The 18,546-nt window shown below is 47.6% G+C and overlaps 1 protein-coding gene across 1 annotated transcript; it reads right to left on the bottom strand.

Moving 5' to 3' along the window:
• Window positions 1-5,002: 5,002 nt before the first annotated feature.
• LOC306734087 (tripartite motif-containing protein 16-like) lies at window positions 5,003-7,201 on the bottom strand. The gene has a single exon (XM_079215414.1). The coding sequence runs from the start codon at window positions 7,166-7,168 to the stop codon at window positions 5,477-5,479; it is 1,692 nt and encodes a 563-aa protein (XP_079071540.1). The 5' UTR covers window positions 7,169-7,201; the 3' UTR covers window positions 5,003-5,476.
• Between the last annotated feature and the right edge of the window lie 11,345 nt (window positions 7,202-18,546).

The following is an 18,546-nucleotide window of genomic DNA, read 5'->3' as shown; positions in this document are numbered from 1 at the left end:
CTGGACTTGTACACCTCCTGAGACAGGAAGCGGGCTGGAAAGATCACTGCAGACCTCTCACACCCTGGACACAAGCTGTTCCAACTCCTCCCCTCTGGTAGGCGTAAACTAGATTCCAACACTGCATATTTAAAACCAAAGTGTGACACAAACTCACATCACGCTTCACTTCAGAGATTTCTGAGTGATTGAGGGTTCAAGTCTGACCTGTTACGTAACTCTGCTTCTAAATAAAGGACGTGTTTTGATGGAAGGTTTTTAAATACATTGGGCCCATTTTCAGACTTTAACCCTTTACATATCTGGAAGAAGTATTTAGATACTTTACTTCAGTAAAAGTACTAATGCCACACTGTAAAAAATGCTCAAGCTGCAGTAAAAAGTTCCTTCAGTAAAAGTATGTGAGCGTAATCAGTAAAACAAATCAGCAGAGTGGCGACCAGATAAACGCGAGGATTCATCACCGGAACACACGGAACGGATGTTTCCTTCTCATCGGAGTGGACGTGAACACTTCAGAAACGTGATCCGGATCCTCAGACAGACGCCCCGTGGAGATCCTCCTTCACTGAGAGTGCACTTCCCATTTGGGTGTTGCATTCAGGACCACCGGGAAAAGTTAGGACAAAACATAAAACAAATACAGTTCGCACATGAAGAGTTATTGTCATCCTGAATACAGTTGTAGGTATTCGCTTTGTTAACACAGTAAGTAACACTTTTAATAAAATTACAATGAGGGCAAAAACAAATCATAATGTCTTAGAAAGCATTTATTTATAACAATATGGACAAATCAACTTCTCTTTACAATTCTGCGTTTTTTTTTTTCTTTGCGTGTGGATTTGACTTGGAAGTGTAATTTCCTATTTTTATGGAACGGTCTTCAACGTCACATGTGACTGAATATGAAGGGTTGTCCCTGAGAGGTGGGGCAATCTCCAGGTCATGAACTTTCAAGTTTTTCATGTATACATTATCAATATACAGTATATTAGTATATATCTTCCACCTAATGCTGCTGTCTGGGTCGTGCGTTTGAGTCCTGTGTTTTTTCCCCTTTGGTTCACCAGTCATAACAGGGACTTAGTAAATAAACAGTAGTATTCAAAGTCTGTCTGAAAGTCTGTTGTGCCCCCTTGTGGTCGAACTGAGAACTCATGCTGAGGACAGGTGGGATGTTTAGCTCTTGTGTGGACACATACAACAGACATATATTAATATTATATTAATATTATATTAATATTAATATATATATATGTATATATTAATATATATTATATATATATATATATATATATATATACACATTAAGTAATTGTTGGATTATATGTGTTCAGATAATGGACCTCATGAAGGAACAATTATGTGTTAAAGTGATCGTTTCAACTGGATGAAAGTCACATGATCAGGAATAGGTGCACGTTCATGATAAATGATCATCTGTGTAATCAATGCCCCAAAATTACTTTATAAGAACAAATGTTTTTATTCATGATTTGTCTTCTATGACAATGTTGGAGGAAAACAGTTTTCTGTTAAATGCATTCTGTCTTGAGGAGAGAAGACTTGAAATTGCAATTATTAAAGTTAACATGTTGTATTTTCTGACTCTGCTTCTTCTTGCAATAATGTCCTGATTGATGACTTTACAACAGCGTCCAGTAACAATCTTTCCAACATACACTTAATGAATGTATTGTTATATAATAAAACACAACACATTTAGTATCATTATTTTGACAACTTCTCTTAAACCTCTCATGTGTTATTTAAGAACTGCTCTGGGCCCTATTCTTCATACCTGGCTAGAAAGATGATGACAGAAAGATTCACAAATATATTCGATTTACAAATGCACACAGAAGGGTTTACAAATACATTCCAATAATTTATTTAAATGTAAAAAAAAAAAATCACAAATATATTTCTACATTTGTATGTATTTGTGCGTTGATTTTTCTATTTCTTTGTGGATTTGTATGGATTTATTTGTGGATCGCATTGCATTTGTTTGGAGATGAGTTTCCTCTGTAGGGCTCAGCCTTAGCGAAAGGGTAAAGAGATGAGTTTCCTCTGTAGGGCTCAGCCTTAGCGAAAGGGTAAAGAGATGAGTTTCCTCTGTAGGGCTCAGCCTTAGCGAAAGGGTAAAGAGATGAGTTTCCTCTGTAGGGCTCAGCCTTAGCGATAGGCGGTGCGTCGTTACAATGACATGGCCCGCTTTTAGTAAGACAGAATAAATCAATATGATCATCTGATAAAAAATTTCACTAATACAGCTTTAGATGACAGCTCTGATAATTAAGAGTCCACATTTAATTATCCCATTTTGTTGCACTTTTGTGTTGGTGGTGTTAACTTTCATGAGGTTATTTTGTATTTTCTTGTGTTTACTTTTGACTTAATTAACTCCAGTGGCCGTGTGCAGACAGTCTCTGTAGGGTTTCGGGTGGGGAACTTGTCTAATGGAAGCACAGAGAAGCATGTAAGACTGAAACTCTGCTTCCTGCTGTGAACTCTGGCTTGTCATGGATTAAATTCACTAATAATCTGGGCGGTGGAATGATGACATGCAGATAAACAAGTCATCGCTGGTCAAGAAGGGACACATAATAAATACACAACCTCTTAGTTTTCTACTTTTCATGACAGGTGAGGCCTCCCCTGACGTCACCTCCCTGAGCTCCACCTAAACAAACTCAAACATTTACAGAACAATAATAAGATTACAAAGTACCGCCCACATTGTTTGATTGACAGGTGAAGAACAAGCTCTCAGCAACAATGATGGACAAAGCGTAACCCCGCCCCCTGCTGGAGACAAGCCGGGATGAACCCCACACACACAGTGAAGGCGCGTCAGCCAGCTATCAAACTGTTTCTAGAACATACCAGAGTCATATTACACTGTAAAAACATGGCGGCTACACAGGAAACCAAAGCACATCAACTCACGTGATGACACTTTGGTGGGCGTCACATTTTAATGTTTGCCAGTAACTGTATTTTATATTTTGGGCATTTTTTGGGAAGACAAAAGAAGAAAGAACTTTGTTCATTCTTGAAACAAGAAAGACTTCATTCATCATGTAAACCACATCAAACTCAAGGCCCGCCGCGTTATTTTATGTGGCTTCATGGACCCGTTTTCAGTGAATCGCGGACCTTTGCATGGGCTTTTATTTTGAAGGGGATTTTTTACGTGCTTTTATTTTGAAGGAGATTGTTTTATGCAGCGGAGCGCCATCTATTCACACTCCTCAATGCTGCGTTCACAACACGTCTTACTTGCATGATTTTACACATTGGACTATTTGTGATAGTTAAGCTTCATTACCGACTTTTTTATTCCATGTTTGTGCATGAAAACACTGAGTCTGTTAAAAAGGCTGAAGTTATACAAATATTATGTGTGTTGTACTACCTCATGTCCTTAAGATGCACTTTTTGGTTTTTAATTGAGTGCAAAAGGGAATGTTTATTAAAAAAAATGTGTGTTGGCATACTGTGATATTGTGTACTTTCTCAGGTTCAAACTGCACCATATCATTAAATTAATTTGAGAAGTTGAATATGTTCCTTACATTGGATCTCAGCTTGTCATGAAGGGGTCAAGGTGGGTCCTGCAGCCAGACCAGTAGAACCACTGCCCCAGACCAGTGGAACCACTGCCCCAGACCAGTTGAACCACTGCCCCAGACCAGTAGAACCACTGCCCCAGACCAGTAGAACCACTGCCCCAGACCAGTTGAACCACTGCCCTAGACCAGTTGAACCACTGCCCTAGACCAGTTGAACCACTGCCCCAGACCAGTTGAACCACTGCCCCAGACCAGTAGAACCACTGCCCCAGACCAGTTGAACCACTGCCCCAGACCAGTTGAACCACTGCCCCAGACCAGTAGAACCACTGCCCCAGACCAGTTAAACCACTGCCCCAGACCAGTTCAACCTTTGCCCCAGACCAGTGGAACCACTGCCCCAGACCAGTTCAACCTTTGCCCCAGACCAGTTGAACCACTGCCCCAGACCAGTGGAACCACTGCCCCAGACCAGTAGAACCACTGCCCCAGACCAGTGGAACCACTGCCCCAGACCAGTTGAACCACTGCCCCAGACCAGTGGAACCACTGCCCCAGACCAGTAGAACCACTGCCCCAGACCAGTAGAACCACTGCCCCAGACCAGTTGAACCACTGCCCCAGACCAGTAGAACCACTGCCCCAGACCAGTTGAACCACTGCCCCAGACCAGTAGAACCACTGCCCCAGACCAGTTGAACCACTGCCCCAGACCAGTTGAACCACTGCCCCAGACCAGTAGAACCACTGCCCCAGACCAGTTGAACCACTGCCCCAGACCAGTAGAACCACTGCCCCAGACCAGTTGAACCACTGCCCCAGACCAGTAGAACCACTGCCCCAGACCAGTAGAACCACTGCCCCAGACCAGTAGAACCACTGCCCCAGACCACATGCATGTCTTTATTTGCTCACAATTACTTGTTGGACCAGTTATGTCTTTCTCAACTGTGACAAAAAAGCTTTAAAGAAAGTTAATATAATAACAACGTGCGTTTGATCTTTGTCTTTGTTATTTTCTTCTGTTTTAAGTTTGATCTTTATAATTGTATATTTATCATAATTTAGTAATGTGGGTTTCTTAACCCTAAATTAAATGGACTTCTGTCATAGTAACAGAGAAATTTGCTTCCATATATTTTTACATTCATATAAATGCATGTACAATATTTGTACACTTGAATAAACAATAATCTGATACAAAGACAGTTAACATGATGCTGGGAGGAGTTAAATGTCTACAGTGTTACAGTTACAACCCTTTGAGGACGACCATGATGCTGATGAGGCCCGGGGTGAAAATGAGTTTGACACCCCTGATGTAAACCTTCAGTTTGTTCACATCCCATCAGTAAAGTCTGTTAAATTAGTTTCACCTGAATCTCACTTATGTAAAATAATAGTGAATGACTTCCTTATTGATTATGATCATGATACTTTATTTTATAATACAACATAGTACATCATTTGTATGTTGATTCAGACAACAACAACATTTAGTCTCACACATATAAAGATAGAATACTTTACAGGAAGTGGTGAGAATAAAATATCTAGGATAAAGAAGCTCTGGTGCTTTCTCTCTTTAAGACCCATGCAGAGGAAGAGACACAACAACAAATACATCAACAACAATATTCATCAAACATTTAGAGATCAGAGAAGTTTACATTTTCCTGCAGAGAAATATGAGTTCAGGTCAACAAAGATGACCATGAGCAGTGAGAGCCTCCACGACTAAACAGACACAGGAAGGAGCTCAAACATCTACACAACAATAATGAGAACACGTCAAAGCACCGCCCACAATGTTTGATTGACAGGTGAAGAGAAATCAGCTCTCGAACAATAACATCAGTTTAAGAATTAAAACACATAATTGAACCTGCTGTCCCTTAAATCACTTCTGTCTGTTTGAGTTGACAGAACTCAGCAGTGGCTCCATCATAATAAGACCCAACTCCAGCATAGAGAGGCTGAGTGAATGAGGTCTGGACTCTGTGGAGGAGAGTCATGGTTTCAGAGACGCTGTAGAAGGACAGAACACCTGCTGTGTGATCCAGGTACACTCCTACTCTGGAGGACGGAGGACCAGAGACGGGAGCTCTGATGTTGTTGTACCAGAATGCAAAACTGTTGTTGTCACAACGTAACGCCCAAGATTTGTCATTCAATCCAAACCCACATTCATTACTGCTCCCTGTTCTGCTGATATTCTTGTATGAGACTGATACAAAAACTCCTCCTCCTCTCCTCTCCACCTCCCAGTAACAACGTCCAGTCAGACTCTCTCTACTCAGGACCTGAAACCAACCACCAGTGAATCTGTCTGTGTGACTAGAATAAGACTGATGTTCCTTCATTAATGTTGCTTTTCTGTTCCCCTCAGATAATAACAGCAGTGTGTGTGCTGTGTTTGGATCCAGAGTGATGTCACGTGAATACCTTAAGAATCCAGCTCTGGTCTTGGGCTCTGGTTGTGACAGTAAAACGTCCACTTCAGTCCCTGCCAGTGAGACGTTTGTCCACTCGTCCCTCAGGACGTCCTGTAGTTTATCTCTGACTTCTGACACAGCCGCCGTCACGTCCTCAAAGTATCTCAGAGGACGGATGTCGATGCCGGTGGAGTCTGTAGACTCACTGAGTGGTGCCAGTGAGGGGTAGTTGTGTAGGAACTGGTTGTGATCCTCTGTGTGTGAGAGCAGCTTCAGCTCAGCGTCCTTCCTCTTCAGCTCAGCGATCTCCTGCTCCAGCTTCTCCTGAAGCTCTTTGACTCGACTCACTTCCCTTTTCTGCTGGGATCTGACCTGCTGCTTCACATCGGAGCTTCTGTTCTCCAGGAGACGGATCAGCTGGGTGAAGATCTTCTCGCTGTCCTCCACCGCTTCATCAGCTGAGAGATTGACGGCCTCCACCTCCTGATGGAGCAGCTTCACGTCCTTCTCTCTGTCCTGGATTCTCTGCTGGATGTTTAGTCGACTCCCCTCCAGCTCTCTCTGCCTCTCGGTCCTTTCTGCTGCAGCTGAGACTGTGTCGTGGCCTTTATGGTCATCCATTAAGCAGAGATAACAGATGCACTGCTGATCAGTACGACAGAAGATCTTCATCACCTCATTGTGACGAGAGCAGATGTTCTCCTGGAGCTTCTTGGACGGCTCCACCAGCTTGTGCTTCTTTAATGGAGCCGCTTCATAATGAGGCTGAAGGTGTTTCTCACAATAAGAGGCCAGACACACCAGACAGGACTTGAAGGCCTTCCGTCTCCTCCCAGTGCAGACATCACAGCCCACATCTTCAGGTCCAGCATAGCAGTGATCAGCAGCAGCAGCTTGGAGTCCAGTCTTCTTCAGCTCCTCCACTAAAGCTGCCAGCATGGTGTTTTTCAGCAGGACAGGCCTCGGTGTGAAGCTCTGCCTACACTGAGGGCAGCTGTGGAGTTTCTTACCATCCTCTTCGTCCCAGTGGGCTTTAATACAGTTCATGCAGTAGCTGTGTCCACAGGAAGTAGTCACCGGATCCTTCAGTAGATCCAGACAGATGGAACAAGAGAAGCTTTCCCGATCCAGCTGAACTCCTTGCTGCGCCATTTCAGCTCTCAGTAGCAACGACTGTCTGAGTTTCACTTCCTGAGAAACGACTCTGCTTTGACTTGATCTGAACAACACGTGATGTTCAGTGAACGGGGCGCGTCAGCTCTATTGCTTCACCACCATGTTGGTTACACCCATCTGTAAAGCTGTAGATCTGAAGGGGAGGGAAGAGGACAGAGTCCAGCGGCTGTGTTAGAGAGCAGGAGGAAGAGGGAGGGCTTATCAAGCTGTGGTTCATTCCAGGAAGAGGAGCGGCGCTGTGAATGTGAACTTTGTTTTACTCTTTAAAAAAAATACTTCTGCGAGTGATAAACCAGTATTTCAAGCTTCAATTTGTATGTGTGCAGTTTTATTCCTATTTGAAGAACCCAGCAGAATTAAAGCTTTCACAGCATTGCTAGTGTGTGTGTGTGTGTGTGTGTGTGTGTGTGTGTGTGTGTGTGTGTGTGTGTGTGTGTGTGTTCTTCCTGCTGAACGAGTTGCACAACAGGTGGCTGGTGAATTTCTTTTTTGGGGGGGCGCAGTTGGGCGGCGCGGTTTAAATAGCACCTCACAATGAGAAGAAAAGAGGCTTTGAGTAGAATATTCTAAAAAACAAAGCTTTATTTCAAGACAACACAGAGCTCAACACTGTCCAATAACAACTATCAACAAAGTGTCACTTTCGGCATGAGAGGTTCAGAGCAGAATGGTTTAAGACACATTGGGTTGGGTTTCAGAGGTTTACAGAATAAAAGAGGTGCCCACAGCCTCACATGAAAGAGGTTTAGAGCAGAATAGATTCAGAAAGAGAGACATCACATTTTACATTGGGTGTTTGACAGAGTAGGCCCCACTGCTTGTAAAGACATTTAAACTGGGGGCCCTGCAGTAAGGAGGCACTGGTGAGGTGGTCTTTGAAGGCAACGCGTTCCCTGGTGTGTCCAAGTATGGTGACACCAACCTACAGATAAATATATAGAGAGAGACAGATAAGATGTGGGGAAATATCGACTACAAACAGGCTTCATACTACAGACAAAACACTATGTTTTGTGGGTCTTGATGGCTCATCAACAGACAAAAGGCCAAGAGCCACCTTGATGCTCTAGCCTGGAGCTCACACACACACACACACACACACACACACACACACACACACACACACACACACACACACACACACACACACGTTGGGGGTTGAATTGGTATTTTAGAAAAGGTTTTAGTCTGATGTGATATCTACCCAAATCTGACAATGTCCAACATGTGTTCTGCTGTGGGAAAGATACGTGATAGCTGCGTGGGAGCTGTATGGGCTGTGAGGGAATGATAAAGGTCTCTGATTCGACGCATAGTCCAATCACATTGAAATAAGAAACGATGTCATTGGCTAGGGCGCACTTTTATGCGCCCGAAGATTCTTGTTTCATCCGCCAATGAGAAGCTGTCCTCGCCGTAACGCCCCTGAAATGTTTGCTCGCTTCCATAGACTCACATTTGGCCGGCGCCCGAGAGGGGAGGGGCTTTCCTCAGTGATGATGAACGCGATATATTATATTTGGTCACATTTAACTGGTTGTTGACAAGGGCTTACGCTCTCCCACACACATTTAGCGCGTCAACACGGTATATTTCTTATTTCAATTATTTGGTATATAATAATTCTTTTTTTTTTTTTTTCGCAAAATTTTAAGAGGGGCGGCGCCCTAGCGCCCTCTATTGACGCACCGCCACTGGTTCACACGTAGTTGAGCTCCCGTACTTTAGCTTAGCAGCTAGCGATGGCTTCCCTCTCGACCTCTCCTGCTCTCTCTGCTTTAGTGTGTCACATGTTTAGCCGTTCCTCCGCCTCCCTTAAGGGTACATGTAATGAGTGTAGTTTCTTTGCTATGTTGGAGGTTAGAAGCACGGCTCTGCACTAAGGAAGCTCAGTCGTTAGCCGCTGTAGCTAGCCGTCCCTCTGCAAACCCCGAGCAGCCTGGAGGCTTCAGTCTGAGTAGAAGCACGCGGTTCACCACCAACCTCTTCGTGTTTCTCACCGGTTCTCCTCACTTAGCGACAAACCAACTCTGGTTCTATTCTGAGAAACGAGGAGTTGGCGAAACCTTAACTGCTTGCTGAGGATGAGCGTAAATACAGTCAGTGCCGTAACGGAAACACATGAGGCCCCCCTGCAGAATAACCCTGAGAGCCCCTCCCCCCCCCCCCTCCATATGTAAGGGATAATGTATTGTCCAGCGGTCATTATCCAAAGATAAACGAACAGGACCAAAGCTTTTCTTTTGAGGGAAATGCATTCAATCAGAAAAAACAGCTCAAACAGAGAACAAATGTATTCCAACTGAAAAACATATGCTAGGGCCTATCGAACAGCTCAAACAGAACATATGTTACAACAACATAACAAATATGCCTACATATAGTCGATACACCGGTAGGCTACTTTCTACAGGTTTGCATTTGAATACACATGTGCGCGTCTTTTAGCAAATCTGTGTGCAAAGGCTTTAACCACGCTCTTTACATCTAAACTGCGCGCACGTTTACTCTCTATGCTAAGGATGGCCAGACCTGACAGCCTCTCTTGTGACATGGAGCTTCTGAGATATGTTTTGATCAGTTCTAGCTTGGAAAACGACCTTTCAGCGCTTGCGACAGTCACGGGTATTGTCAGAAATAATTTGATGGCCGTGGCTACATCAGACACACTTGATAGTATGGAGTTGTGTTTTATTATTAGCGTGTTCGCTAAATCATGAATTGAGCCATTTTTTATTTCCCTGATGGCGAACTCTAGCGCCTGTCTTAAGGCGAGCACCTGGTCTGGGAAGTCCGCGGATAAGTCGTCAGAGTCTTGCTCAGCAAGGGCACTCGCTGACTGGTACATATCATTGTCTGACTTTGACAGGAGTTCTCGTGGGCGTAGGAACCCAAACCTCCTTGCCACCTCTTGCATTCCACTGAACCTACGGGTGACCTGTGTAATGGCTATGTCTACAGTCTGGTAAAACACTGACCCTTTAAAGTGTTCCTCGGGATCCAGCAGCCTCTCATCCTCGCATAACTCATCGAAATGCCTCTTGGTGCGCCTGGCGCGTTTTTGAAGAAATGTGGGAGGAATGCCCCAGGACTGGGCAAGATCTTGGGCTCTTTCTTTAAGGCTTTGAAACTCCCCTCTGAGTGCAGCAAGGCTCTGCGATACACCGGCTAGATATTCGCTTGCCTGCAAAACATCCACATTCTGTTTCTGGAGGCTCTGTGAAACAACATTTACAGTTTGGAGAAGTTTACCCTGTATAACTGTTTGGAGGACAAACTCGAAATTCTCCATGCTGTGTTTGAGTCCCTCGGCCTCGGCACACTCTTTCTTTTTGTTGGACAATAGACATATTTTCGTCAGTGCTTTCATCACGTCTTTAAAGCGAAAGCGGAGAGAGCGCACAGCATCATGCCGGGATGCCCAACGCGTCGGGCATAGCCGTTTAAGTGTAGGCCCTGCTTTGAAGAATCACAGAATCATTGAAATCTTTTACCTTTGTTACATTTTGGCATGCATCGTTCAGGACGAGGTTTAAATTGTGAGAAGCGCAGTGAATATAGATGGCGCTACGTTCTCTGTCTGAGATGCGTTTTTGTAGCCCGGAGTACGCCCCACTCATTGTGGCTGCACCATCATATCCCTGTCCTCGACATTTATTGACAGAAATACCCTTCTTCTCTAAAAGGCCAACTATGTCTTTCTCCAAACCAGATGCGCTTTGATCATGCACTGCATGGAAACCCATGAAGCTTTCATGTGTTTTGACCTCTAACGGAGTGTCATTTTCATCTTTTGAAATTGTTACATAGCGCAGCACCTGGCTGAGTTGATCTACTTTGGAAATGTCTTGAGTTGTGTCCATTATTATCGAATAAAATTCTGCGTCGCGGACCTCTTTCACTATCTCGTTATATAGGGTCATATCTGCCGAGAAGTTCTATAACGGATACAAAGTTTCCGTTTGTAACGGCCCGATAACCCAAGGACCCAAAAGCACAACTCAGGAAGGCGGAGGTACGGAATACGATTCTTTTACTTAACAGGTCACTACAGATTACACACAAGGAATGCTGGAGAGCTAGGTTCAAAAACACAAAACAATCTGGCAGGGGACAAGTGCAAGTGAGGGGACCTAAGTAGTGAAGACTAATGAGGGGATGTGCAACAGGTGAGACAGGGATGGGCCAGGTGCAAGAAATGAGGACTGACGAGGAGGGAGTGACTGATGAAGGGGGTGTGCAGCAGGATCTGAAATGACAGGACAGTTAGAATACAGACAGGCAGACAGGATGAAAATAACTTAAGGAAAAGTGTGGCGCTAAACCGTGACAGAATCCCCCCTCTAAGGGACGGCTCCTGACGTCCCAAAGCCACCGCCACGCTGGCGAAGAGGATCTGAGGGAGGCCTAATACTCCTCCGACATCTCCGCCCTCTCCTCATCGGCGGGTGAATTGCCCTGGTCGGAGGACGGCTCCTCCTCGATGTCTGACTCTGCCGACGGAAGAGAGGGAGCAGAGTTCGGCTGGGTAGCCCCCGTGGGCACAGGCCCCTTGGAGGGCTGGTCAGGGTGGCTGCAGTGAAACTCTCTTATGAGAGGGGCATCCAGAATGTGTCGGGCCGGGACCCAGCATCTCTCCTCTGGGCCGTAGCCCTCCCAGTCTACCAGGTATTGCAACCCTCTCCCACGACGGCGGGAACAAAGTAAGCGACGAACCGTGTAGGTAAGACCTCCATCGATGAACCGCGGTGGCGGTGGAGGCTGTACTGCAGGGACCAGTGGACACTCCCGAACCGGCTTGACTCTGGAGATGTGGAATGACGGATGGACCCGCATGGCCCGGGGCAGCTTGAGCCTCACCGCTGCAGGATTGATGACCTTCAGGACCTCGAATGGTCCGATGAACCTGGGTGCCAACTTCTTTGCCTCCACTCGCAAGGGTAGGTCCCTGGTCGACAGCCACACCTTCTGACCAACCTGGTAGGTGGGAGCCTTGGAGCGGCGCCGGTTGGCCGCTGCGGAGTACCGGTTGGCTGAGCTGAGGAGCGCAACTCTGGCCTTGGCCCAGGTACGGTGGCAGCGGCGGACGAAAGCCTGGACCGAGGGGCAGGAAACCTCCTTCTCCAAGGCCGAGAACAATGGAGGTTGAAACCCGTAGGCACACTGGAACGGGGACATTCCAGTGGCAGAGCTGGTCAAGGTGTTGTGAGCATACTCCACCCACAGGAGCTGCTGGGACCAGGATGCTGGAGTTTCGGAGACCAAGCACCGTAGAGCTGTCTCCATCTCCTGGTTCTTGCGCTCCGTCTGGCCATTAGACTGTGGGTGGAATCCCAATGACAGGCTGGCTGTGGCCCCGATTAGCGTGCAGAACTCCCTCCAGAAGACTGACGTGAACTGAGGACACCGGTCGGAGACTACATTTGTGGGAAGCCCGTGAAGCCGGAAGACATGCAGCAGAACCAGCTCAGCAGTCTCCTTGGCCGAGGGGAGCTTGGGCAGGGAGACAAAGTGGGCCATCTTGCTGAACCGATCTACCACCGTTAGGATGGTGGTATGCTTGTTGGACAGCGGGAGACCGGTCACAAAGTCCAGGGAGATGTGAGACCAGGGCCGATGCGGCACCGACAGAGGTTGCAGGAAACCAGCGGGAGCCTGGTGGGAAGGTTTGTGCCGGTTGCAGACAGGGCAGGCGTTGACAAATTCCCGGGTATCCTTCTCCAGAGTAGCCCACCAGAACCTCTGCTGCAAGGCATCCTTAGTACGCTGGCTCCCAGGATGGCACGTGAGCTTGGAGCTATGGGCCCACTGGAGGACCTCGGACCTCAGGGTCTAGGGAACGAACAGGCGGTCAGGGGGACAGGAGCTCGGCCCGGGCTGGGCCTCCAGGGCAGCCTTGACTCGCTCCTCTACCTCCCAGGTGATAGAGGCAACCAGAACAGGGGCAGACAGGATCTTGTCAGTGCAAGGGGTGGAATCCCCCTTGTCCACAAACTGACGTGACAGGGCGTCCGGCTTGACGTTACGGGTTCCGGGCCGGTAACAGAGGGAAAAGTTAAACCGGGTAAAAAACAGAGACCATTGTCGGGTTCTCTTAATAACGTGCGTGAGACAGACTGTGTAGTAAAGCCAACATGTTTATTCCGAGCTCACCCCGTGTCTCAACCCCGCCCCACACATTGACTCCCTCCTCTTATTGGTCTCTGGCCTCCCAACCTAGAGCTGTCATGAGTAACATTGAACAGTACCACATCTTCCCTTTCAAGATAACAAAGAATAAACTGTTGTTCCCATCAGACCATTCGAACCCTGTAAGGAAAACAATGTTAGGCATTTTGGTGAGCATTGGAACTAGTATGAAACAAGTGTATTAATTAAACAACTGCAGTTCCCTGAATTCTCACATCGTAACATCACGTGTTTTAACTAACCTTATTAACTTCAACTAAGCCTTCCCATGACCATGACACCATAACACAACAATAACTCAACATACATTTCAAAGATTTCTTTCATTTCATATCTGTTCACAAGTTAAGCCTATCGGGCTTAATGATGGCTCTCCCAGACCTAGTTCTGAGAGTGGGAGACTGTGCAGGTAACACTGGAGGTGTCGCAGCAGGTGACATGGAAGCCTGCTCTGACGTGTGCTGCTGTGGTGATGTCCTCTCTTGTGTAGGCTCCTGTAGAGGTATCAGATGCAGACGGCTACGTCTCACCACCCCCTGAGGTACATCCACCAAATAAGATCTAGGAGTAGAGTGTTTCTGGATCACAGTTCCCGACGTCTTAGCGTTGGTGACCCATACATGTTCTCCTGGTGACAAGACACTGTGCATTTTTGCACGGTGGCGCCTGTTGTAATGTGCAGCATCTGACATCCTCTTCTCCTTTTCCTTCCGAGCCAGTGCGCAGCTGTCAGGCAGTGCAGGGTCCAGATGAGAGGGAACAGCTGGCACCGTGGTGCGTAAACGTCGGCCCATGAGAAGCTGAGCCGGGCTGTATCCATTCTGAAGAGGAGTGGCTCTATAAGAGAGTAGAGCCAGGTAGGGATCATCTGCCTTCTTTAGAAGGTTTTTCACCGTCTTGACTGCCCGTTCTGCTTCTCCGTTGCTTTGCGGGAACCTTGGGCTGCTGGTGACATGTTTGAATCCGTATGCAGCTGCAAACAAGGCGAAGGCCTGTCCAGAAAACTGAGGTCCGTTATCTGACATCATTACCTCCGGGATGCCATGGCGAGCGAAGATTGCCTTTAGATGCGTGACGATGTCGGTGGACCTGGTGTGGGATAAGAGAGCAATCTCAATATATCTCGAGAAGTAGTCGACGACAAGTAAGTACGTCTTACCAAGCAGTTCAAAGAGGTCCGCCCCCAACCTCTGCCATGGTCGGTCAGGGTGCTCTGAGGGCATGAGCGGCTCATTGTGATTGTGTCTCTCTTGTATGCATGTTCTGCATTTGAGTACCATGTCATTTATCTGCTGACCAAGTCCCGGCCACCATACAGACTGGCGTGCGCGCGCTTTACATTTCACGACACCTTGGTGTCCTTCATGCAGCTTGGCCAGCACATCGTTCCGCAGCGTTGCAGGTATGACCAGCCGTGAGTCTTTTAGGAGCAACCCGTCTTCCACTGTGAGTGTGGCTCGCTCTAGCCAGTAGTTTTTCAGCACTGATTCCTGTTTATCATGCGCTGGCCATCCTTCTCTGCACAGCATCATGACCCGTGAGCAGACATTGTCAGCATTGAGCTGCTCTTTCAGATTTTCTATGTATGAGGGGCTGGCAGGCAGATTTTCAATGATACAGTCCACATATATGTTTGTGCTCTCCATCAGTTCGTTTTCATCTGGGGACATGCTTGCTTTCACAGGCGAGCGTGACAGTGTGTCTGCTGTCCAGAGTGACTTCCCTGGCACATGTATGATTGTGTATGAGTAGCGCATGAGCCTCATTCTGAAGCGCTGGATTCTTGGCGGCAGAAGATCGAGTGCTTGGGCTCCAAGAAGACTGAGAAGAGGCTTATGGTCGGTCTCCAGGACGAAATGCTTTCCCAGGAGGTAATCCCGGAACCGTTCACAGGCCCATATGAGGCCCAGAGCCTCCTTTTCCACTTGTGCATAGCGTTGCTCCGTTGGAGAAAGTGACCGCGATGCATAAGCCACAGGACTCCATTCACCGTTCACCTTCTGGAGAATAGCGCCTCCCAAGCCATACGAAGATGCATCGGCTGATACTTTAGTGTCCCTGTTTGGGTCATACATGGCCAGCACTGGAGGAGAAGTAAGTGCCTCCTTCAGCTCCTTAAACGCCATTACCTGGTCCGTGTCCCACACCCAGCAGTTCTTTTTCGAGAGGAGGTCGCGGAGTGCTTTGTCTTTTTCCGCCAGCTGAGGAATGAATTTCCCCAGCTGGTTGACCATGCCAAGAAAACTCCTCATCTCACTCACATTTGTGGGCTCCTTCATCTCCGTGATAGCCTCCGTCTTCTTCGGATCGGGCCGGATGCCCGTGGCTGAGATGATGTGGCCCAAAAAGGCCATCTCGCTCTTGGAGAGGTCACACTTTTCCACATTCAGGGTGATGCCTGCTTTCTCTACTCTTTGTAGCACAGCATGGAGTCGAGTGTCATGCTCGTCTTGGTCCCGCCCCCACACCAGTAAGTCATCAATGTGGCAGACCACACCCTCCAACCCCTCTATGACTTCCGCCATCATGCACTGAAAGTGTTCAGGTGCCGAGTTGATGCCGAAGGGAAGGCGGTTAAAATGGAACCGCCCGAAGGGTGTTATGAATGTGGTGTACATGACTGACTCTTCTGCTAAGGGGATCTGCCAGAACCCCATGTTAGCATCCAATTTACTGAACACCTTTGCTCCGGCTAGCATTCCAAGGGACTGATCCACAGACGGCAGAATGTACTTTTCACGGCACACATACCCATTCAAGCCAGTATAATCCACACACAGTCTCAGTCGTGTACTGTTTTTCTTTGGTACGACCACGATTCCGGCACACCAGTCTGTTGGCTCCTCCACACGGCTGATGACGCCCAGCTTCTCCATTCGCTGGAGCTCTTCCTTGACTTTCCCCACCAGCGGCAGGGGAATTCTCCTAGGGGTTTTCAGAGAGAAAGGCACAGCATTTGGTTTAAGTTTTATGTGATATGCCCGTTTCACCTCACCTAGCCCACTGCACAGTCTAGGGTACGTCGACTTGAGAGTGTCCACATCTATGCCGTCAACACGTTTGAGCAGGCCAAGGGCTGTAATGGCTGGAAATCCAAGCAAAGGCGTACTCAGATTTTTAACCACATAAACCTTCTGCATGGACTGTTTGACTCCACTTCTCAGCTGCATACTGGCGAACCCTGACACATCCAGCGGCATCCGTCCCGGACCAAGCAAAGGTCTCTCTGCTTTCTGGAGAACAGGCTGCTGCGTACCGGAAAATATGCGGTTCATATCAGTCTGTGCGACAGCAGTGACATCCGCTCCGGTGTCGAGTTTGAACCTGATTGTGGTGTTCATTATTCCTATGTTAACGGTCCATGCAGCTTTGTCGGACGTCACAGAACCCAGGAAGAAACTTTCATCCTCCTCTTCCGTCTCAATACCGTCCACATTTCCGCCTGCACGACAGACACGCTGAAAGTGACCTTTTTTCCCACATGAATAACATTTTGCATCGTTGGCAGGGCACTCATGTCTAGGGTGAGGTGAGCCACCACATTTGTAGCACTGGGAACTATGTGGCTGTTTACTCTGGCTGCCGAAGTGTGGCTTTGCTCCATCACTTTTGTATCTGTTAAACCTGGGCTTCTCTTTTAGCTTCCTGCCTTCGAACACTCTGTCCACAGTGGCTGCATCCATCTGCCCTACACTACTGGCATCACTCCTCAATGTGTTTTGTTGTTTTTTTATCTCCTCTGATTGTCTTGCCATATTAATGGCTTTTTCCAGGTTTAAATCCTTCTCCATCTGCATGCGTTCGGAGAGCCTTGCATCAGCCAGTCCCACTACAATCCTATCTCTGATTAGTTCGTCATGCAATGTCCCATAATTGCAGTGCTCTGCTAATGCATGTAAGGCAGTTACAAAACCGTCAACTGTTTCATTTGCCTCCTGTTTGCGCATGTTAAAGCGCGCACGCTCATACACAATGTTCTTTCTAACAATGAAGAACGACTCCAATCCGTCTCTCACTTTTGTGTATACATGCTGGTCTGTAGCGCTTAGTTTTAAGCCTCTCAAGACGTCATCTGCGTCGTCTCCCATGCAGTATATCAAGGTATTCACCTGGTTGTCTTCGGAGCTTGCAAACAGGTTGCTTGCCTGACGGAATCTCTCAAATCTCCGAATCCATTTCGTCCAGTCGTTCGGTTTGGAAAAATCGAAGGGCTCCGGCGGCTGGATGTTAAACGTAGCGCCGGGAACGTTAGCCGCCATGCTAACGGTAGCTACTTCCCCGTCCTGCTCGTTATTACTCATCTAACTTCACCGAACACTTCTTCCGAACTTTTGCCTACGTCCCTACAGTAGTACAACTTGTACATATCCTGCTTTAGCTACACAGCACTTCTGACACCATGTCGGGTTCTCTTAATAACGTGCGTGAGACAGACTGTGTAGTAAAGCCAACATGTTTATTCCGAGCTCACCCCGTGTCTCAACCCCGCCCCACACATTGACTCCCTCCTCTTATTGGTCTCTGGCCTCCCAACCTAGAGCTGTCATGAGTAACATTGAACAGTACCACAACCATCTGGCTTGCCGAGAGTTCAGTCTCCTAGCGGACTGAATGTACTCAAGGTTCTTGTGATCAGTCCAACACAGAAATGGCAGACTGGTCCCCTCAAGCCAGTGACGCCACTCCTCAAGGGCCAGCTTAACGGTAAGCAGCTCTCGGTTCCCCACGTCATAGTTGCTCTCTGCCGGTGAGAGCCGCCTGGAAAAGAAGGCGCACGGGTGGAGCTTCTGGTCGCTGGCAGACCGCTGGGACAGGATGGCCCCCACCCCTACATCGGAGGCGTCCACCTCCACCACAAACTGTCTCTCTGGGTCGGGGACTTGCAGGATGGGAGCCGACGTAAACCGGGCCTTCAGGTTCTGGAAGGCCTCCTCAGCCGAAGGTGACCACCGAAACTGCACTCTAGATGAGGTAAGTGCCGTGAGTGGGGCAGCCACGGTGCTATAGCTGCGGATAAACCGCCGATAGAAATTGGCGAATCCCAGGAATCGTTGCAGCTGCTTACGCGAGTCAGGGATGGGCCAGGACGTCACCGCTGACACCTTGGCAGGGTCCATCTGCACGATCCCCTGTCCCACGATGTAGCCCAGAAAGGAGACAGAAGA

The sequence above is a fragment of the Taurulus bubalis genome (assembly GCF_910589615.1).
Source record: "Taurulus bubalis genome assembly, chromosome: 3".
Classification (NCBI taxonomy): Eukaryota; Metazoa; Chordata; class Actinopteri; order Perciformes; family Cottidae; genus Taurulus; species Taurulus bubalis.
Note: the sequence above shows the minus strand (reverse complement) of the source record. Positions and strands in the feature narration are given on the sequence as shown.

Bases quoted from the DNA above. Each gene is read 5' to 3' on its own strand.
- LOC306734087 (XM_079215414.1), bottom strand. From the start codon at position 7,168: ATGGCGCAGCAAGGAGTTCAGCTGGATCGGGAAAGCTTCTCTTGTTCC.